The sequence below is a fragment of the Elaeis guineensis genome, chromosome 8 (genome assembly GCF_000442705.2).
Source record: "Elaeis guineensis isolate ETL-2024a chromosome 8, EG11, whole genome shotgun sequence".
NCBI classification, from domain to species: domain Eukaryota; kingdom Viridiplantae; phylum Streptophyta; class Magnoliopsida; order Arecales; family Arecaceae; genus Elaeis; species Elaeis guineensis.
Window position 1 is genome coordinate 128,054,691 of NC_026000.2, and position 23,072 is coordinate 128,077,762.

The 23,072-nt window shown below is 37.5% G+C and overlaps 1 protein-coding gene and 1 non-coding gene across 4 annotated transcripts; one reads left to right on the top strand and one right to left on the bottom strand.

Moving 5' to 3' along the window:
- Nucleotides 1–4,476: 4,476 nt before the first annotated feature.
- Nucleotides 4,477–20,590, top strand: LOC105049653 (uncharacterized). 3 transcript variants are annotated; one of them, XM_073262066.1, is made up of 6 exons: nt 4,477–4,702; nt 7,930–7,997; nt 8,113–8,378; nt 18,888–18,962; nt 19,043–19,105; nt 20,296–20,590. In XM_073262066.1, the coding sequence occupies exons 1-6, from the start codon at nt 4,596–4,598 to the stop codon at nt 20,338–20,340; spliced, it is 624 nt and encodes a 207-aa protein (XP_073118167.1). In that variant the 5' UTR covers nt 4,477–4,595; the 3' UTR covers nt 20,341–20,590. The 3 variants fall into 3 exon arrangements, with proteins under 3 accessions (XP_073118167.1, XP_073118168.1, XP_073118166.1); XM_073262067.1 differs by having other exon boundaries at nt 4,478–4,702; nt 8,107–8,378; nt 20,251–20,590; XM_073262065.1 differs by having other exon boundaries at nt 4,479–4,702; nt 8,107–8,378.
- A 1,454-nt stretch (nt 20,591–22,044) lies between these two features.
- Nucleotides 22,045–22,205, bottom strand: LOC114914495 (U1 spliceosomal RNA). Its single transcript, XR_003801752.2, has one exon. It is a non-coding gene; the product is annotated as a U1 spliceosomal RNA (small nuclear RNA).
- Between the last annotated feature and the right edge of the window lie 867 nt (nt 22,206–23,072).

The window sequence follows — 23,072 nt, forward strand, 5'->3', positions numbered from 1 at the left end:
ATAGGATTTATTTTCTATTCATGTTAAGTCATGTGTCCATGAATCATCCAAGAAATTAATAGGATGATGACACATATTCTTAAGAGTTAAAAATTTAAGACATGTGTCATTGATAATTAATTTCTAAATGCTCCTGATCAATAAATCATCATGAAGATGGTGATTGATCCGATGAAATTGGTATATGGATCACTTTTCTCTAGATAGACGAATCTCGAGTATAGTGTAAAGATACTAGAACGAGAGTACAGATGATTGTTAGAGAATAATGATACTGAGCGTGACCAACATGAGTAGTCACATGGATGTCTATCCACTCGTCAGTTATATACTCGATATTGTAATGATGTAAGTAGTCCTTAGACCTATGGTGCCTCGGCTATTCACAATGGGACTGCTGTAGTTTAGCTACACAATCACATGGTTACCTAGTTATTTAAAATTTTGTGGTATATGTTGGCTACAGTAGATTCGTTGTAGGAATAGGATGCGCACCTAGATGGAACTATCGATCTTGATAGATAAGTAGTCCTATGTTATTCATGAGACTGAGTTCAAAACTTCATGGCTATAGTAGTGTGAATGATGGAGAGAAGTTTTCATAAGGTTTCATATATAAACTCGAGTCGATTGAATATTACATATGACAAGTGATGAGTTTTGATGAGTTATCCATGATCTCTATCTTGTTGGAACTCACGATAGAAGGACCAAATCACACGGTAACTGCATCTAGAAGTTTAATATTTCATTCTATTGGATTGTTACTACATACTGCTATATGTTATTGATGGATTGTGAGACTCATAAGCGTCATCTTGATGATCACAATATATCTCACTATCCTTGATGAATAAAGTTAGAATCGTTCTAACCCATCGAAAAGAGTTTCGATCATATTGTGATAGGGATCATAGTATATCTCACTATCAGATATAATAGAATCTATGGGATCATACACAAAGAGGTCTTTATCCGATCAGATGGTTGATCTATGATTATGAATTACAGAGAGATCTAATTATCAATATGATTGATGATTCATCCAATGCAATTGTTGCATTTATCAAACTTGCTAAGAGTCCGTAAATTATAGGAGGATTAATTAGCGATTGGATTGCTAATTGGCTCAATTTGATTTAGCAATTGGACAGGATCGAGTCTAATTGAATTAGATTCAATTTGACTGGGTTTGGATTTCATTAGATCAAGCCTAATTGGATTATGAGATAATCCAATTCTAAGAGAGACTAATTCTTTGTTTAATTAGGATTTGGGTTTGACCTAATTTTTAATTAAATTAAGATTTAATCAAGAGAGTTTGGATTCTTATTTGGACTAGGAATCTTCCTCTAATTGGGTACACAAACTTCTAATTAGATTGGATTTTGATCCAAGCACCAAAAAAAATTCCTTTTGACTAGGACTTTCTCTCCCTTGAGCCCCAACTAACCCCACACACGCCACAAGATGTCTTTCATGCCCCCCTTTGATGTTTTGCGTGAAAGAAACCCACACCCAAGGATATCCATATGCGCCCCTTTCTTTTCTTTTGCTGGTTTTTGGGTGAAATACTTCACGCAAAAGGATGGAGGCATCCAAGAGTTGGATGCCTCCTTTGGACTCTTATCTAGATAAGAGTTTAACCCTATCCCATCTTCTTGGATGCCTCCTTTGGACTCTTATCTATATAAGAGTTTAACCCTATCCCATCTTCCTTTGGATGCCACTTTTAAAAGAGGTTTGGGCATGGGATGGGAGGCTGATTTTAGCACAAAAAACTAGAAACAAAAAGGGCGTGGCATCTTTTTGGACGTGGGTGTTTTTTTTGGCATGAGATAGAGGAGAGGTGTCTCCTCTCTAGGGTTTTTCCCTCTTTGTGGTATGGGTTTTTAGAAGAAAGATTAAAAGAAAGGAGTTTCTCCTATTCTTCTTCTTCTTTCTCCTCCTCTACTCCATCTTTCTTAAGAGAGTCTAAAAGAAACAAGATGGAGATCAGCAATATTAACCATCAAGAGGTGATTTCTGTAAGGACGCTAGCATCCCAGTGAAGCAATGGACCTCTAATCGAATTTGAGGACCTCATGTGGATACCCATAGAGGTCGGACGTATGTGCGGTTGATCGAGGAACCTCGGTGTATACCATGATCATCAGCTGCGGAGATCATCAATCCGCATAAAGATATGGAGATCAGACTCCAATTTGATTTATTTTCTTAATCAGATTTTAGATCGAATGCTTTCGTATTCATATGATAGATCCTAGGTGGTTAGCAGATTAGATCTGATGCATGTTAGATTAAAATAATTTTAATCTAAATTTATTTTTCACTGTAATTAGATAGATCTAATAAAAATTTTAAAATTCATACATGTAACCACCTGAAAATCCAACAGTAATGATTTAGGGTTCCAATAGAAGAAATACTTTAAAAATTCGAGGTTTAGATTCTTGGAAGCAATGATAGTGTGCTTTTTGGGAATGGGGCTCAGGGGCTTCAGCCTTCTTTGGGTGGATCCTCCATTGGCTAGAACATTATGGTACTTTGGGAGAGAAGACATAGGATCCAATTTGGCAACAACCTCTTTCCTCTGCCATGACATTAGTGGCTTTGACAACCAAATGGTTGGTGGACTCCACCAAAGGCTTTGACATTGTTGGTGCTAGTTGTAGCCATACTAGCTTCCTATCAGAGGAGAGCTCATCAATGGGAGCATTGCGATAGGATCATTGAGCCAGAACTTGTAGTCAACTAGATTCTTGCTAGTATCCTCTGGCTTGAAGATTTCTCATTGGTTATTGGACCATGCTAGTAGGGTGGGAGTGAAGGCATAGGTGGGTTGGTTGTCATTGGCAAGATTGCAACTAAAGGAAATTAAAGGACTAAGCAAGTTATAGAAATGGGACACCGTTGGATAGTTGAGGAAGCCCTTCATCGAGATTCATGCATTGTTTACCAGGGTCAAGGCCATCATCGACATGAATCAAGGGACAAATGCTAGGGACACTTCATAGTCCAGGATATCTATATAATAATAATAAAACAATACACGGATATTAGGGATGTCATTCTTTGTTGACATATAAGATTATAGATAATCTTCCGCAATACCATGTATCCAATTTTATTTTTTTATTATTTTATATTTTTTAAAATAAAAAATAAAAAATAAATCTATAAAATAATTTATATAATAATAGTAAAGCGATACATGGATATTAGGGATGGCATTCCATGTTGACACGTAAGATTATAGGATAATCTTTCATAACGTCACGTGTCATATGTTATTTATTTTATTTATTTTTTATATTTTTTAAAATAAAAAATAAAAAAATAAACCTACATAATAATAGTAAAGCGAAATACGGATATTAAGGGTGGCATTTTGTATAACACATAAGATTATAGGATAATCTCTCGCAATGCCACATGTCAAGTTTTATTTTTTATATTTTTTTTAAAATAAAAATATAAATTTATATAATCTATCTATATAATAACAATAAAGCGGTATACTTAAGGAGTGTCCTTCCGTATTAACACGTAATCTATATAATCTATATGATAATAATAAAGTAATACACGAATATTATGGATGATATTCTGTGTTGACATATAAGATTATAGAATAATCTCCCGCAACGTCATATGTTAAGTTTTATTTTTTAAATTTTTATATTTTTTAAAAATAAAAAATATAAATATAAATTGATATAATAATAGTAAAGCGATGCACGGGTATTAGAGATGCCGACATTTTCATGTCGATAATTAATCTATATAATAATAGTAAAGCGATGTACAGGTATTAGGGATAGCATTCCGTATTGACATGTAAGATTATAAGATAATTTTTCATAACACCACTTATCAATTTTTTTATTTTTTTTTTATTTTTTAAATATAAAAAATAAAAATAAAAATAATATGATAAAAAATAAAATATATTTTATTCAATGCGACAACCTTCACTGATTTGGAAGACCATCTTTGGAATGAAGAACCTAGATCCTTTTAATCTTATCATGAGATTAATTAGTAAGAATAATTAAAATATTAATATTATTATCAATTAAATTTTAGTATTGCAAGGATTGAGTGCTAGTTTATTTATTTATTTATTTATTTTGACAGGAAACACCAAGTTTATTCATAGCAGGAAAGTAGATACATTAAAGAGTCTGATGAAATTCAAAAACAACCCATTACAGGTAGCGCATCTAAAAGGTGGCACAAGTGGAGTTTTAGTTCTAAAGTTATCGTGCGACCACCAAATAATGACACCGAAATGAAAGCATCGCTTAGCAAATACTAGGCAGCCGGCTGAAAAATTTTAGACGAGAAGGCGTAAGTAAAATTCGAGGAAAATGAGGTGGTCAATAGATAATTTTCCCCCGAACGTGGTTGCGGACTAACTGTCAAAAAGGAAAGGTATCGAAACCCCAAAATACTCAAATTATTTCCACTTATCCCTTCTCTGTCCCCCCGGGATTTCCTTCGATCGACTCCCCTTCGCCCTTTGCGCTCTTTCGAACCCTAGCTCTGCGACCCCATCCGCCTTTGGCGCTTCTCCGGGAGAGCAAGCGAAGATGTACGCGGATCGGGAGGGTGCCGGGACGAAGAGATCGATCATGGAGCGCCTTAATGGCGGCCTGGCTGACGATGTCGGCCGGACCAGATCGGCCACTGGGAAAAGGTCCGATTTTCCTTCTCTCAATCCGGTTAGAATGCCTCTGTTCTTGTTCCTAAATCGCTGTAAACAATGTTAATTGGCTCGTAGGTATTCTTGATATCTTTTCGAGATTTGGCAAATTAGGGTTTTTTAGTTCGGTCGCTCTGTTAGGCAGTAAAAATTGGTTCTTTTGTGCTTTAAAATTTTCTTTAATTCGAGAAACTTGATGTTTTGACCTGTTATGTTTTATAAAAAATGGCGCATAGCCGTGCACTGCTATCTGCTTATTCAGGTTAGTTTTGTCTTAATAAGGTTTGGCTTGTTGTATGACTCTTTTACATTACGGCCAGTTTAGCTTTTGCCAGTGTGGTTGCCGATATCTATGAGGAGGAAGTTAGGTTTTCTCCAAATAGGCTTTCTTGTCGTTTCGAAATGCATTGTTCCAGGTAAGCAGTTGTTTAATATTGGTCTTATGTTTGTTAGATAAATAAAGTTTAATTTTTTTTACAAGCAGGTTGCTGCTTCCTGTAATTTGGAAATAAGTTTCCAACTAGCAGGTTTTTAGTTGGTATCAGGTGTTGGTCAACCAATTTAGGGTTTTGGTTGGTAGATTTTTCGTTGGTGTATTATGTTGCACAATGAGTGTGTGCATTTAGTTTGGGGTTTGGAGGGGTGGAGGTAACTGTCAAAAGTTTATGAGCATGAAAACTGAATGTTTGATTAACCACAAATGGGCAGTCTGCTGGGGTGTTGCAGTTGAAATAACAATTAAATCTTGTTTTCTTTGGTTCATGCAGTTGCAGTTCAGCAGTGCCTACTGGGTTGTTAACCTTATTTACTGAGTACTTAGAGTTTGCGTGCTGTTAAACTATTTCAACCCTCAGTTTCATGTTCTGTTAGGTTTCATGCAGAAGCAGGTGCAGTAAAGAGCCTTTTTAGTGTAGCTGAGTGACATAACTCTAAATCATGTGGGAGAGCTCTCATCATAGGAGGGTGAGTATATATCCATTTTAAAAACATTAAGTCGATTTTGAGAAATACTTTAGTAACACAAAAATCTCTCTCTAAAAAAGTTGCACAGCTGCAGTGCAGCTCATCTAGTGCAACAATCTAGTTAAGGTGAGTTTGATCCACTTAAAAAGAATTAACCCATTCTGAGAAATGCTTTAGTGACATAAGAATCTCGCTCATAAAAGTTGCACAGATGATGTGACACTGATCTACTGTTCCACAATCTTGAAGATGAGGATATGTCCGCTTCAAAGGCATAAATTGCTTTATTAATCCAGCAATCTAGCTCAAAAAAGCCACATGCATGATATTAAATTCCACACAGACGATATGTACTTCTTCTAGTGCTCCACAATCTAGCATCTCGTACAGTTCTAGTTGAGAAGGGAGCAACAAGAGACTATACTGGCATTATGCTTCCGTTTATACATGAGAACCAGATTATCATTACTTATGCTTGCCCACTTCTGATAAAACTCCTAAATAATTATGTTTATTATAGGTTAACGTAGCTGACCCAGTTTAACGATAGTTGGTTATTTTGTTCATTTTTGGGCTTCCTAAGCAGACATTAGAGGATTTTTTCGCCGTTGTTGGTCATATTAGGACTGATTGATTATCTTTGACCATTACTAATCATTCATTCACCTAGTTTTGTTATAGTTGATCTGAAATAACTCATCAGATTTTTATGCTTGACTTATTTGCATTATTGTCAGGATTCTGAGCTTGTCTACCAGTTTGGAATCTTATTATGTTGCTTTGTTATCATGTTTCAGGTTTCATATATTGGCTATAAAGGTTTCAATTTTTTTGATCTTGTTATCAATTTTCACACCACTATTTATGTAACCTGTTGTTGGACCACATCTGAGGTTCAGATTGACAAATTAATGAATCACGTAAAAGAAGTGGTGCAAAGCTCAAAATATGATCTAAAAAAAAAAAAGAAAAACCAATGTGATGTGCATGTCATGAATAATGCCTTTAGAAAGGCAGCTAACTTGTCACTTTCAAAATTGATACTTTTTCCTTTTGGCCTTGACCAGAAGTCCAACTATTTAATTACTCAGGATGATGATTGTTTGGTTTTAAGCAACCAAAGCTAGAGTTTTGTTAGGGAAATCTGAGTGGTAAAACTTGTTTAGCATGATTCATGCATATGGATGCAGATAATGTAGTGCTTGGTTGCCAAGAGTTTCCACTAGACTTTTAGATTTTTGATGCTTTAGTGTGACTATATCATGGATAATGCCCTAGTGATGGCCTTAAATGTGTAATCTTAGAACGCAAAGTCAAAATATTTAGCTCCATGTGTAATAAGAAGAAAGCATCTTTGTCAAACTTTGTACCCTCGTAGATGTAAATTGTGGAAGAATATTTTGGGTGTTAAAATTAATAGTAAAAGCTATTGTTTTTGGATTAAATTCTTCAAATGTTAGAAGAACATTTTAGAAGACCAGTGCAATAGGCAAGTTGGCATATAATCCGAGGGTCTTGTGAGAAAAAACAAAAAAGTATGAGGTCATTTGTAAACTCAAATTTCAATAGTGGCACTGAGTACTGACATCAGATTGTTAAAAAAATAAGATTTTAAATTTAGAAAGGTGAATATTAAAAAAGAGATTTATTTGATCGATTAAATTTTTTGTCTTTAGTGTAAAGTCCAGATTTATAAATGTCAAAAGTAGTATTATTGGAATTTCTGGGATTGTAGGGTGTATCCTATTACATAATAAAACATAAGGGCTTATTTGAAAAGTTACTATTTCATCTGGGTATTTTTTGTAAGAATCCTATACTGAGGAGGTGTGAGTAAGGTCCAAAAAATATGGATGACATGACATATTAGAACACTGAAATTTGGCTTATACAAAAGCATAAATTAAGTTTGTTGGCTATCATATTCTATGCACGAACCAGTCACAAGGTTAACCCAGTCTCTAGTTACAACTTTTTAAAAGCTACACGATAGGTGGACGTGTGTTTCATACAGCTGGTTGCATCAAATAAGCCTAGAAAGTGTTAAAAGTAGAGATCGCTTGTGGTCAGCATGTTTATTTTGAACTGTAAAGATGACCTAATCACATAACATCAGATTATTTTGACACGAAGAGCAAAAAATATTGGTAATATCTAATGCGTTGAATATTATTTTTATTCCAGCAATTATCACTGGAGATATAATATTGTTGGGATCACTTGTCTTTATTTAACTGATCTTTGAGTTTGCTCTGCAGGCAACGCCAAACTGATGACAGATGGAAACATGATCTTTACAAGGATGATGAAGGGCCTCAAGTTTCAAGTATGAACATAGTGAATAAAAAAACAATACAGATTTGACTTCTACTTAGTATGTCTTAGTTTCTTGGAAAAATTTAATCTAAATTGAATCTTGGAATTCTTGATGAAAGCAAAAGTTGGTGCCAAAGATCTTCGACTGAAGCTTCAGAAAAAAGACATGCAGCAAGTTTATCTAGGTGGAAAGGAATCAGGAGTGCGAGATCTTCGTGAAAAACTATCTGGCACAATGAACCTACAGCCAACCAGTACTGATCCGCCCAAACCTAAGCCGGTCTCTGAAATTGTTAAATGTGTTCAAAAAGCCACTCGTGCTGAAGCAACCGTAGCAGACACTAAAAATGTCCCTGCCCCAGCTTCTTCTAAGAAGCAGTCTAAGCAAAAGGTGGAAGTTCTTTAGATTTCCTTATGGTGAATATATTCTGCTTCAATACTGCAGCTATGCATTCATCTCTTAGCATTAAATGAAATAAGCTGCATCGGTGATCCACCAGCATGGTGGACGATTCTGGGCCAAGTTTGCCAAAATTTACAAAATGACTTGTAGGCTGTTTAGATATGATGGTAATGAATGGTGTGGATTATTGCTTTGAACATTTCACCATGTATATATGCATACATGCATGTAAATATGTGCATTTAGGTGTGTCTGTCTGTTTGTCTGCTTGTACGCACACATACTTAGATACTTAGCATTTATTAACTTTCAGCATTAGTCCCGGGTTCAAATCCTGGGTATTGCTCAACAAACTTCCAGCATTCACAATTCACCTGATTGATTAAGGAGGGAGAATTGTTTGATATTTGCTAATGATTATATGAAATTAAATTGTTTTTCCATTAGATTTCTTTTATAAATGTGTCCTATAAAGGCTTTCCCAGTTCTTCGGGTCACTTTAAATATATACTAAGAAAGATAAATAGACAGAGATGGTCAATAGAAGTGCATTTATTTATAGTAAAGTGAATTTATAGAGGAATCAAAGGAAGTTGGCTATTCTCACCCCAACTTATGCATTATATATTGTAGAGATGTCTGTGTATTTGGTGTGTTTGTTGCTTCTAAGTGTGAGAAGTGTCTGAACTTAGGTTCTCAGAAATTATTTTCGAGAATTTGAGTTCTGGTCTGGTGTTTGATTCACAACTGAACTCAAGGTTTAGCTAGTTCTGCTGTTTGTGTTATAGGAAGTTAGCATTCAGGAAATGTAATTTTTAGACATTAGAATTATCATTGAATGATAATCATCACTTAAATATTGCTTAAATGGCTAGTTTGAAGGAGAGAGTGAGGTGGAGAGCATTAAAGTAGAATAAAATGCTTTGTGTGCCATTCAGAACTTGACCTTGGAGCGCTTCCCTCTGAAGTCAAGTTCAGCCTTTTTCAGTGAATTGGAAATTTGCGTTCCAGAGTTTAGGCTCGGTTGTGGGGAAGCAAACAGTTGGAAGGCAAATCTATTTGAACTTGAGTTCAGGCCCTTGTAACAAGGAAACAAGCATATCCATTGAGAAAACCAAGATGACTTGATACATTAAAAGCAAAAGCAAGGTTTATTATCCTTGCACTAATTCAAATTACTTCCTAGCACTTTGGATCTTTCCTCTTCCTATGAATTTAGTGAAAGAGTATATTGGTCAGTTCTGCAATATATGTGTAAACGCAACGACCCACTGAAAATATATCCTTTTCTTGTAGTCCTTTCCTACTTTTAACTCCAAGTTTTCCGTTGCTGCCTTTTATGAGAGGAAGAGCGATATCCCTGTTCTATATCTTCTCTTTCAAATCTGCTTCCCTTTCCCTATAACTGACTCTCACTAACCCCTCCTTGCTGGTGAGATTGGGTTCTTGCTTCATGTGACAAGATGGGCATTGGTTGCCATCTTAGTCTTCTTATCATTCATCTAGAGTTGCCTGGTCCTCATTGCAGGGAAGATGAGGCCAGAATAGAGGAAGCAGAGGCCGAAGAGGTACAGCAAAAACAGGGGAGCTGAGATGGTTTTCTAGGTCTTCAACTTCCTTTCTTTTTTTTTTTGTGGATAAAGATATCATTGCTACCTGTCAGCTAAGAACCATTGAATCAGACTGGTTTGAGTGGTTCCAATATTTGGTTCAATGACTTGAACAGATTATTAATAAAAAAAAAGGGTTTTTACCAGACTTGTATATGTTAATGGGTGAAGGGTCAAGCAGGTCAACCTATTTGGGTCAAACTGATTTTAGAACATTGAACAATAGATCCTCTTGTTGGTGCAAGTGACATTTAGCAAAGTGCATGTTAAGATATATACAGAGGATTTAGGTGATGCTTAAGGAACAGCTAGAGGCCATGAATATTCGGTGCCATTTTAACTGACAAGTGGAAACATGATCAGTAACTATAACCTGTATGTAGTGATAATGCACAAGAGATATTGGCATTGATAATGGGATAACTTCTAGCATTGTTTCTGGTCAATTGGTTCAAGCACTTAATTTGAAGACCAAGCCTATACCTTGGCCATATCATTTGAGTGGTCTTAATGCTCAAGAGAAGCTCACCATTATCAAGCAATAATTTGTTGCATTTTCCATTGGAAGAAATTTTGTTTATTGAGTTTTATGTGATGTAGCACTTGATAAGGGAGGAAAACATGATATGTGAGTTAATGCCAAGTCCTCGATGCATCAAAGGAAGTAGGTTCAACTCAAGCAATAAGATTCAACTGCATGAACCATGCATCAAATCAAGTTTGTGTGGGTACTCAACTAGGTATTTTGTGACCATATTGAAAAGCATAGATAATCAAAGAACTCAAGGGCAAGTTCCATGCAATGGAAGGTAGGAATGGTGATGTGTAACCCATTCTAAGAGTACCCATAATTTAGTTTGAGTGAAAAGTCTGGTCAAATAGTATTTATTAGCTATTAGAAATTTTGGTGGTTCTTAAGCTTGGTCATGTTTTCATAAATTTGGAATGTCATTTAAAATTTCCAAGCTTATTAATCATGGTTCATACATGTGTTTCCTAGAGTTGAAACTAATTATTGTTTGCCTTTTAAAATATGTGATGGGTTAATTAAAGGATATGAAGAGTTTTATGTTATCTATATATACATGGTAATGTAGTAAAGAATGAACATAGAGTGAAGAATTGGTGTACTTGAATTTCTCCCCTTTACTTTCTTCTCCACTATATGAACCTCTTCTCTCTCTCTCTCTCCCTCACCCCTCCTTCTCTATCTCCCTCCGCGCCCCCTCTTGTTTGACCCTCTACTATTTCTGGCATCAATAAGGTTAGTGTGTAAACCTGCACAAGCTGATTGATAGTGCTAACTATAGAGAGGTGAGAAAAAGAAAGCGTCCGTCATTCCAATAATCATTGGCAGCCTATAAATAGGCCTTACAAGGAATCTGTTGTGCTGCAGGTACAATATAAAGAAGCCTAAAACATGGACCAGCCCATATAAAGAAAGAAAAGGAAGAAATAATCAATAATAAGCACTTATTCTAACACTCCCCTTCAAGCTAGAGCATATATATCGTGCATGCCCAGCTTGTTACGGAGATGGGAGAATCGTGTAGAATCCAAGGCCTTTGTGAAGAGATCAGCAATCTAGGCCCCAGTAGACGTAAATACAGTGGCAATCTTCTTGGACATCACAGCATCACGAACAAATTGGCAATCAACCTCAATATGTTTCATCCTTTCATGAAACATTGGATTATTGCGATGTAAATAGCAGCTGGTTATCACACCTCATTTTCATAGGCTCTAAATGAATAAATCTCAAATCAGCTAACAAAGATTTTATCCACATCATTTCACAAGCCGTGTGGGCTATTGCCTTGTACTTAGCTTCAGCACTATACCGTGCTACAACATTCTGTTTCTTGCTTCTCCAGGTGACCAAGTTTCCACCTACATATGTATAATATCCAGAGGTAAATCTTTTGTCAGAAACAGAACCAGCATAGTATGCATCAGAATAAGCCTCAATCTGCAAATGTTTGTTCTTTTTGTACAACAACCCTTTTTCTAGAGAAGCTTTGATGTATCTCAAAATCCTTAAAATGGCTTCTTAATGACACTACTTTGGCTTCTGCATAAACTGACTCAACAACCCAACAACAAAGGAGATATTTGGTCTGGTAATAGTAAGATAGATTAGTTTACCCACAAGCCTGTGATAGTGTGTCACATCTGGGAAATCCTCAGTCTTCTGATCCCAAAAAACAAGTTGTGCAACTATCGGGGTGTCTGCTTGTTTACAGCCAAGGAAGCCAGTTTCCTGCAGTAAATCAAGAGCATATTTCCTCTGAGAAAGAGAAATACTCTCCTTGTTGTAAGCTATCTCAATTCCCAAGAAGCACTTGGGTCGCCCAAGGTCTTTCATCACAAAATGCTGCTGTAGAAAAGTTTTTACAGCGGACACACCAGCCAGGTCACTTCCAGTGAGAAAAATATCATCAACATAAACAACTAACACTACCAAGGCAATTGGACTTCCGACGGACAAAAACAGAGTGATCTGCATGACTCCTTTTCAATCCAACAGCAGCAACAATCCAGCTGAATTTTTCAAACCATGCCCGTGGACTTTGCTTGAGTCCATATATAGCTTTTTGAAGCCTACACACTTTCTTCTCCCCTAGAGCAACATACCCAAGGGTTGCTCCATGTCAATTTTCTTATTAAAATCACCGTATAAGAAGGCATTCTTCACATCCATCTGAAACATTTTCTAGCCCAAATTTACAGTCAGAGAAAAGAGAACATGAACTGAATTCAGCTGAACCACTGGTGAGAAGGTCTCACAGTAGTCAACTCCATAGGTCTGATTGAACCCTTTTGCAACAAGTCGAGCCTTATACTTGTCAAGAGAGCCATTCGGACAGAATTTCATAGTGAAGACCCATCTGCAAGCAATTGGTTTGACCCCGACAGGTGGAGAGACTAGATCCCACATTTTGCGGGAAAGCAGAGCCGACATTTCCTTGTCCATAGCAACCTTCCATTGGGGATCAGATAGTGCCTCCTGATAATTCTTTGGAATGGGAACAGAAGAAAGAGACAAGGTAAAGGAACGATGAAAGGAAGACAGATGATCATAAGAAACATGGTTGGCAATAGGATGTAAGTTAACACTCCGTTTTTCTTTTCGGAGAGCAATGGGTAAATCCAAATTTGGAGTATAACCTTGCTGAGGTGGATCTCCTTCCAAAGATGACGAAAGTGGCGGCAGAGTATGTTCATGATGTTTATTGTGTACACCTTCAGCAATGGCTTGTTGTCCATACCTGAAACACAATCGCCTGGAGGAACAAGAGGTGGAAGCGGAACAGATGGAATGCTAGACATCACAGACTGTTTATGATAGTAAGGAGTCATTTCAAAAAATGGTGACATCAACGGACACAAAAAAACCGCTTTGAGATAGGATCACAACATCGATACCCTTTTTGAGTATGAGAGTATCCAAGAAAGACGCATCGAATAGATCTGGAAGAAAGTTTGTTAGAACCTGGTCCCAAAGCATGATCAAAGCACAAACATCCAAAGATACGAGGAGAAAGAGGAAAGGGGTTGTGAGAAGGGTACAAGCAGGAGAAGGGAGTTGCCCTAAACAGAATTGATGAGGGAACTCGGTTAATTAGATAACAAGCAATCAAAACAGCATCTCCCCAGATGGTTTTACGAACACACATCTGATGCATGAGTGTTCGAGCCACATCAAGAAGATGATGGTTTTTACGTTCAGCAACTTCATTTTGCTGAGACGTATAGCTACAAGAAGTCTGATGAAGAATACCATGATCAGCACAAAAAAATTCAAAAAGAGAAGATTTGATATACTCCAAAGCATTATTAGTGCGCAGAATGTTAATAGAAGTAGAAAACTGATTTTTGATTTCATTATAAAACTATTTGAATACATCAAATACTTGTGACCGACTCTTTAACAAGTACAATCAGATCATCCGAGAGTAGTCATCTATAAAAGTAACAAAATATCGAAAACCAAGAGAAGTGGTAATAGGACTTGGACCCCAGACATCTGAATAGACTAAATCAAAAGGTGAAGGACTTCGCTTATTGACTCTAGAAGGAAAAGATACTCTGTGATGTTTGCCTAACTCGCAAGCCTCACCCTTAAAGACTCTGAGAGATGTGGGAACATTAACAAAGGGCTTCAACTTAGGCGGAGCAGGATGGCCCAGGCGACAGTGCCAAAGATATGGATCATTAGCCAAAAAAGCTTGCAGTGGTGAAGGTTTGTTATCGTCGTAATAATAAAGACCACCACGCTCTTACCCACCACCAACCGTCCTCTTCGTCCAGAGATCCTGCATAACACAGTAAGATGGAAAAAAGGTGACGGAACAGTTGTAGGCTCGTGTAAGACGACTGACAGAAAGAAGATTAACAGAAAACTTTGAAACATAGAGAACTTCAGAAAGAGTAAGTGAAGGAGACAGATTAATAATACCAATCCTGAAAATCGAGGAGTGTGAGCCATCAGCAATAGACACAGGTGCAATGGATAAAGACAAGGAAAGAGAGGAAAACAAAGATTGAGTACCTGACTACGACTTGAGGCACCAGAGTCAATGATCAGGAGTTATGGGAGACATTAGAGGCACTACCTGAGGTCGAAGGAACAGCATGGAGTGAAGAAGCAATCTGCTAAATAAGCCGCTCCAGATCTGCCCTGGATGAAGTGATGCTACTGTCCACAGAGCTAGCAGAAGGCGTACCAGCTGTGGTAGAGTCTGATGTATATGAATCAGAAGTGGTTGCAACTCTTATGGTGTTATTCTGGATGTAGTCTGGAACACCAAATTTCTGCTAACATTTGTCAGATGGATGATTGGTCCGACCACAATGAACACAAGGCGAAAAAGTGGGTCGAGGGAGAGTAGATCAGCCACGACCTCATTCTCGACCAGCAAGGAGCTGTCCACTGCGACCTCTACCGCGGCCAGCAGCATATGCACCATAGTCATAAACACAACTTGCAGCATTAGTAGAATTTTCATTAGATCCAGTAGAATTTTCAGACCCAGAGGATGAAGAGCCTGCTCGTAGAACTCGAGGCATAGCCTCGTTAAGTGTAGGAACAGTTGGATCGGATAGGATATATGTGCGAACATGGCTCAAAGACTGATTTAATTCGGACATAAATGGCTCCTCACGCTGAGCCTTGATGACTTTAGGATCAATGGAGATGGGCTGGTACACCTAAAGCTCATTTAACTTCCCAGATAATTCAGCAAAGTAGTCATGTATAGAATGATCTCCTTGCTTTAAGGCAAACAGTTCTTCGTACAATGAGAAGACACGAGAAACATTATTTTCATCTGAATAGATCTGCTGAACAGTTATCCACATCTCATTTGCTGAATGAAGAAAGAGAACATTTGCACTCACATGATTCTCCATACTGTTTACCATCCAGCTTATGACTTGGTAATCATCTGCTTGCCAAGAAGAGAATTTTTCATCAGTATCATCTGGAGGAGCCCCATCGAGGTGATGTAGTTTCCGCTGCTTGCCAACAAGTAGACGAAAGGCTCTTGCCCACTGAAGATGGTTCGACCCATTCAATTTGATGGTAGTCGCAATAGTTGTGGTAGATTGCTTCTTCTCCATAGAAGAAGAAGTGATAGAATTGTTGGCCATGGCAGCAAGAAGATGAGAAAAATCAGTAGAGAATAATCAGCGCATAAAGAAGGAGAGAAAAGACTGAGAGATCTCCTTTATGTGCTGTCCATGAGATAGCAGATCAACTCCAACGGCCCGGTGACGCGCGAAGGAAGTAGAAATGCTGGTGGAAACCCTAGAACAGGGGGCGCCCCACCAGAAAAAATTCAGAACTGCAGATTGGAACCCTTCTAGGGTGGGTTCAGCAGCCAGCCTGCAAAAGCCAGAAAGAAGAAAAAAATAGGGGACGAGAGAAGGAAGGAGGAGGGATCCTGCAGGGATTCTGGGCAGCAAGGACCCTTTCCTAATCAAACAAGGAGAAGATGTAAGGGAGGCGGCAAGAAGTTTCCTTGATTCTTCACTTGGACGTCCAAGAGAGAGAGAGAGGAGATAGAACGGTGCCTAGGGTTTTTTTTTTTTTAACCCAATGGGAGCGGGTGCTCTGATACCATGTAGAGAGGTGAGAAAAGAAGGCATCCATCATTTCAATAATCATTGGCAGCCTATAAATAGGCCTTACAAGGAATCTGTTGTGCTGCAGGTACAACATAAAGAAGCCTAAAACATGGACCAGCCCATATAAAGAAAGAAAAGGGAGAAATAATCAATAATAAGCACTTATTCTAACACTGACAATAGGCTGAGATAATGGAAAACACCATATCATCGAAGATGGGTGCATAATTTATGTTTTGGTAGAAATCCAAAGGCTATACAGAGATAAAATCATTGACAAGCAGGGTGACGCAAACTAGAAGTGGATTGCAAGATCCAACCAAACTTCACCATTGGTCAAATTATTGATCCTAAAGCAGATTTTATAAACTAGACTGATGTGATAACCTCAAAATGTTGACTTTAGGATTGAGAAAATAATGATAGGAGGCCTACTCCAAAGACTTGGCAGGTCAAAGAAAGATATTAAATAAGATCCAGTAAAGCTTTACCAGGATTAATTGTGAGAGGGATAGAAGAATTGGGCACCAAATTAGAAAACTTAACCAAACACCCAGTAGAAGAAAGAAATAATATAGAAACTTAACATGCAAACTCAAATTTAGGTGAGAACATATAAAAAGCCTTGAGAAGCTTGTTGAGACTTCTAGGTTGATTAGAAATTCTTTAAAAAAAATAATGACTGGATAGATGAGTACAGGTAGAATACAGTTGTTGGACAAGTCGATACATGGAAATTGGAAAAGAAGGTCCAAAATTTGTAGTGACTTATCATTGGATAGAGATTGGATCGAAACAAACTATTGTAGCATATGTTGATCCTTCTTTTAGTGGTTTTGTGGTAAATAAATTATGAAGCATCTTTTCTCAGGCATTATTTAATTGGTCTGGAAAGAGGGGTCTACATTTCTGGATTTTAATGACCACATGGCTGGCATCTGTGCTGATGGACTTGCCAAAAGGAGACAGCCAAACTCCAATTGTTTGGTTCCAATTTAAAGTATTGGTGTCCATCATCCAACAATCAGTCACTTGATTCATGCAATTGTGTGTTGACAAATCCTGTAAATGGTATTGGGAAGGAAATAAGGCAACAGTGGTCCAATCCAAACGAAGAGATTGGCCATGGATGAGTGGTTCTCCAGGGGAAAGGCTCTCCATGTGGTTCAGATCACAGTCTCATACTTAACATCATGAAACTTGACGGATGTTTCTGTGTGAATGTTATACGTTGTTAGGTCATTAAGTCAAATGAGGGCATATACTGCTGGAGGATTTTAATGACCATATGACTAGCATCTGCGGTGATGGACTTGCCCAAAGGAGACAAGCCAAACTCCAATTGTTTGGTTCTAATTTAAAATATTGGGGACCTGTTATCCAACAATTAGTCATTTGATCTGTGCAGTTTTGTGATGACCAATCATGTCCTGGTATCGACAAAGAAACAAGGTGATGGTGATCCAATCCAAATATGGAGACTGGCTATGGATGAGTAGTTCTTCTAGGAAGAAGCTCTCAAGTTTCTATATATGGACCAGAATGACAGTCTTAATACCGTGAAACTTGACAGACATGTTTCTGTGTGAATGTTATACGTTATAGGGGCACTAAGTCAAATGAGGGAACATACTGTAGTAGGATAATGCCCCAGCAATTTGTTTAATCTTTTGTGAAGAATTTTTCCTATATAATTTTATACATAAGAATGAAATATTACATTTGCACATCCCTGAACATTTTCTCAAATGAAACTGAACTTTCTTCTACTTAAAAGTTGATAATTTGTTGGAGGTATTTAGATCAAAATTTCTTGCCATTTATAGTTAAAAGGGATGGCTAAGTTGGCTTTTATTATTGGGGACATAAAATTTGAAGATTTTGGTGAATGTCCTTCATTGAAGTATTCTAGCTGGACTGATCTGCAGATTTGCGTTGGTGAAAGGTTTTAATGTTGGTTGTTGGTTTGTTATTGGATGTAATGGCTTTGAGGATAATATAAATCAGGTTGAAGGCTTGCTGACTAACTTTTATTGTCTTCAAGATTCGTAAATGTCGGAATAAAAAAAGTTCTTTGATGAATTAGGAGTTCAGTTGTGTAGTACGTCTACTAGTGGATTGAATCTTCTTAGCATCATATCCCAGGTAAATGATCGAGGCCACCATGTTAACTTTCCTCTGCATTTGATGAGGTCAAGGAAATTGCTGGAGAAAGGTGTCTTCTTTTCTCACATCCTATAGACTTAATATCTTGGTAGCTTTCCTTACTCATCGGGGTGCCGGTAAGCTCTATGTCATGCACATATCTGCAATATGAAGTTACTACTCAGGCCTTTGAAAACAAAATGAATAACCATTATCTTGAACTGTCAAACTTGGACAAGATGTATTTTTTCCTGTATCTGTTGGTTTCCGGCTTTCCATGTTGTTTGTGAAGGATGTAATTTTAGCTGTGCAACAAGATCCTGCAAGAAATGTATTACTGAATGAATTACTGGATAAAGAAGTTTGGTGTGTTTTTAATACATTACCTAGTCTTTTTTTTTCTTGTAGTTCTTTGCCGTTGCTGAGATCCATCTCTTGGACCAGAATAGTGTGCATATCATAAATAAAAGGAACTACCATTTTAGTTTTAATTTTTTTGACTTTTTATTTGGCTATCTGCATGATGATGTTGGTTCTTGTAAGATTGTGGCCCTATCTCATCTAATGCTTTTGTCCATTTCTTTACACCTTATATATTTGTTGATCTATGCAGTCTGAGTTTTCGGTGGACAGTTTATTGCGGTCTCTGGGTCTAGAGAAGTATTCAATAACATTCCAGGCAGAGGAGGTCTGTATACAAGGCATATTGGTTTCCATCATTGACCTCTTGCGTTTTCTGGTTTTCCAACTTAAATTCTGCATGTGCAGGTTGATATGACAGCTCTTGTGCATATGACTGATGCAGATCTAAAGGCTTTAGGGATTCCAATGGTAAACCAGAAACTCCTGACTGTTTTTTTGAAACTTTTTAAAATAAGCAGATTTTCTTGGCATCAAGTACATCTGGAGTTTCTGTTTTTGGAAGCAAATTTGGCTTGAATTTGTTTTATCAGGATTCTGAATATATTTAAATGCATCCAGTAGAATCCAGCCTTGCACCAACTGTTTTGGGTTGGCTTTATGAATCCTCATTTGCCATTTTTTTCAATCAGACTTCTGAATATATTTAAAGGCATCTACTAGAATCAAGCTTGTCCTTTTTTCACAGTTTCCACCCATGTATTCTAGAGACTTTTAATCTACAATGGCTCTTGCTTTCTCGGTTTCTGTTATCAGGATCTCTGCATTCAATGTATTACTGCTGTTGTTGTTATTGTTTTTTCTTCTTTCTACCTTTTCTCCCTAGAGTCTTTTTTTATAAAGTTCTATTACATGATTAAATGATGCTCTTGAAATGAACAAATTGATCCATAGACCTGGGGACTCATATATATTTTGCACTATCTTTGCCCCAAACATCTACATATTTCTGAAGATCTTTTGCCATGTTATATATGTTTTTAGGTGAATTATTTCCATTGATGACAAAAGAAAAGAAATGGCAAAATAAGTATGACTTGAGTGATAAACTCTTTACAGAACAGTTTGTACCGCTAATAAACGTTATCATGCTTATTGTTCCCATTTAATAGTATGCTATTACTGTAATTCAAGCTGCACTGCTGGAATTATCATGAAATTATTTTGTGCGGCTGTTTAGAAACTTATGTAAGATCTATTTGCTTGCCCCATTTAAGTTTTCTACTTTTCTATAATTTTTCAATAATCATTGTCCAAGGGACAGTTTGGTTGCAAGGAAAATCCTGGAGTACTTATTGCCTTTTAATATCTAGTTTTCCAAATGCTTGTTTCCACATAAAATTGAAAGTTTTGGCAATACATTTCTAAGGTCCGGGAAAACTTTTCTTTTTACATGCAAAAGTTTTCTTCCTTTCCATGATTCCTTGCAACCAAATAGACCTAAAACTTCTTTCTCATTGGTGATTTTTGCTTGGGTCTGTAAATGATGAGATTCTGTTTGGTTGCACTTCGCTTTCCATAATGATGTCAACTATTGAGGCATTTCACATTCACAGATATATGCAGTCTTTTGACATCGCTTTCCATTTGGTTGGTTTTAGGGTCCAAGGAAAAAGATACTTCTGGCCTTGGATTCTAGAGCCTAGAGTGTGGGCGGTGAGATTCTAGAGCCTAAAGTGTGGTGGTGAAAAACCGTTCGAGGCAATTATTTGTTCTGTTCTTGCCAGTAGAATGTGATCAAATCCTTCTCAGTGGAGTCAGTTTTCCACATTGGCCTGTTCATTTATGTTCTTTAACTCCAGCATCAATAGGTGCCTGACGATGAGATTTTGTGCAAAGCCCGTTTGTATTATATATCTTATAGGTGCATTCTGATGAACATTTTCATGTTAACTATATTCTCGAGTCTCTCTCTCTCTCTCTAAAATACAGACGCATACACAAATGCACATGCACACAATCTGATACAATGTCATTTTGCTGATGGGTGGCTGATGCTGATGGCATTCTGAGCCTGCATCTTATTCTTTTCAAGTTTGAGTGGAGGTGCCACCTTTCAGGTTCAACCTAAATCTCTCCCAATTGCATGTATTATAAGGTCTGATCGGCACTCTGATTCTGTACAAAGTCTTGCTTTTTGGCCATGTACACCAATCTGATATATGAGTTGTGGCACAAGTTTGCTCTAATTGCCAATTGCATACTCCTTCAATGCAATTTTATTTATGCATGTACTCCTGCTTTGTAAAAATTCACCTACTTTAAAGTCGCGTGCTCGAATTTTATTCTAATCGCTCAGCTGCCATACGACGAGTTGAAAATTCACCTACTTTAAATTTGTCTGCTTGAATTTTATTCGAGTCGCTACCACCGTTGGCATAGGCATACGACGAGTTGAAAATTCACCTACTTTTTACCCTCCATGTAGCTAGGATATTTCGCCTAAACGCTTTTGTTTGGAAAGAAAAAAATCTATCGTCTTATTGCAAGCAATACCAGGTGAAAGGATGATATCATGGATCTACTGCAAAATATCATGCAGCATTTGATGGCTATCATTAGGAGATGAATGGTCATTAAATAAGATGGCTTTACATGGTGTGCATTGTTTGATGGTCGTTCATTTTTTGGTGGCGGCCATAAAGTGATGCATAGCGCACTCTATGGTGCAACCAGCATATTGTAGAAGATATCGGACCAAAGATGGTTGGAGTCTTAGTTATGCAGTGAAAACCAGATATTCAGATATGCATAGAAGCCGAGCATGGTTAAAGATCATTAATAGTCGGGAGCAAATGCAGGTGGAGGTGAATATTTTCACGGGAATGCGGAAAAATCACCAAAAGTTGATCGATGAGGGGTTCACGGCCCTCAGTTAAGAGTTGCGAAAGCTCCTGGTTGACAGCCCTCCCGCAAGGGTTTTTCTTGGGAAAGTTCCAGATTCTAACCTTACCATTGTAACGCATAGAAAAAACATATAATATTATTGAAATATTTTGTATTTATATGGCAATCAAATATTTTTATGTTATATGTTTATTGACATATTTTTATTATATGATAGTAATATCAACAAGTGAGAAAATAAACTTCCATAACTTTATGCACATCTGGAGTTAAATCCCACTTGATTACTCGAAGGCTTCACTACTATCTGGGACTTCGTTCCCACCTTTAGTCTCACTGGCTTCAGCTATGAGAAGTTCAAAAAACAATATAGAATTTTGAAATGAAGGAAACCCCTGTACACTAACCTATCAAGAAAATTTACGTTGAATGTTAAAAGATTTCTTATTTTAAAGCACATAATTTATCCTAGAAATGGAAAGTTTCCATAATTCAGATTTGGGCAGGGGCCGCGCGAACGCGTACCCCCTCTACCACAAATTATGACGTCCACTCTCCCACTTTGGGGAGATGGTAAGCCAGGGCTCCCACCGAGTGCAATGTGGGCCCCTAACCCAGGCCATGGGCCTTTTTGGTCACCCATCGACCCCGTCCAGGTAAGTATGGTTCGACGTTACACCGCCGCTCCTATTAATCCACCTCCCGGCCCTCACACAGCTCTCCTGTACCCGATGTGGGACTAAAATCGCCTAACGGATGACAACTCTAGATAACCGGACGTTTCTGTTGACCTTTGACCTCTGAATGTCCGTTGTATTTTTTTTTTCCCTTTTCTCTTGGTAAGAATGAAAAACTGGTTGATTATGCCCACGAAATGCATTACAGTGGATGAACATTTGAATAGTTTGTTTTAGCAATTTATCTACGGAGAAGAATAAAAAACAAAAATAATTTGAACAATTTTGAATATTGTTGCTATGAAGCATGAACCACATTCATTCATCACCCCAAGAGAATAATAAAAAGATAAAAAGATAACAAAGGACAAGATAAATGCATGAATCAAATTTCAAAGGTTGCATAAGCCCAAAAGCCTAAGGAATTTGTATTTCTTTTTTTTATTTTAAGACTGGACAGGCCCTAACTCCACCGCCACGGATTAGAATATTAACTTTTCTTTCCTTTCTTTCTTTTTGAGCTAAGAGGGGCCCTAATTCCTTCTGTACTAGCCCCACTCCACAAAAGGCTGGAGCCTAAATCCCTGAGCAGACCGAGTCAAGCTCATGGAACCAGAGTTTTGCTGATCAAGGTCGAAGCAAGGGCCGATGCAACTTGGAATCAAAGAACCAGAGCAAATACCATTCGAGCAAGAGCTTGGTTGTATATTACCATTGAGAAATAGAATTTTCAAGATGCAAGGTGCGCAATATGCCGAAGCATTTACCAGAGGGTCCAGTTGCATCCATCAAGCGCAGTTAGGTGATTAACATCTGGTCTTAAAATAAAAGGACAGTACATATATAAATGCCAA

Coding starts and splice junctions, on each gene's coding strand:
- LOC105049653 (XM_073262065.1), top strand. CDS start 4,596: ATGTACGCGGATCGGGAGGGTGCCGGGACGAAGAGATCGATCATGGAG. Junction 7,998..8,106: donor TGAAGGGCCTCAAGTTTCAA/GTATGAACATAG, acceptor TCTTGATGAAAG/CAAAAGTTGGTGCCAAAGAT. Junction 8,379..18,887: donor AGAAGCAGTCTAAGCAAAAG/GTGGAAGTTCTT, acceptor TGATCTATGCAG/TCTGAGTTTTCGGTGGACAG.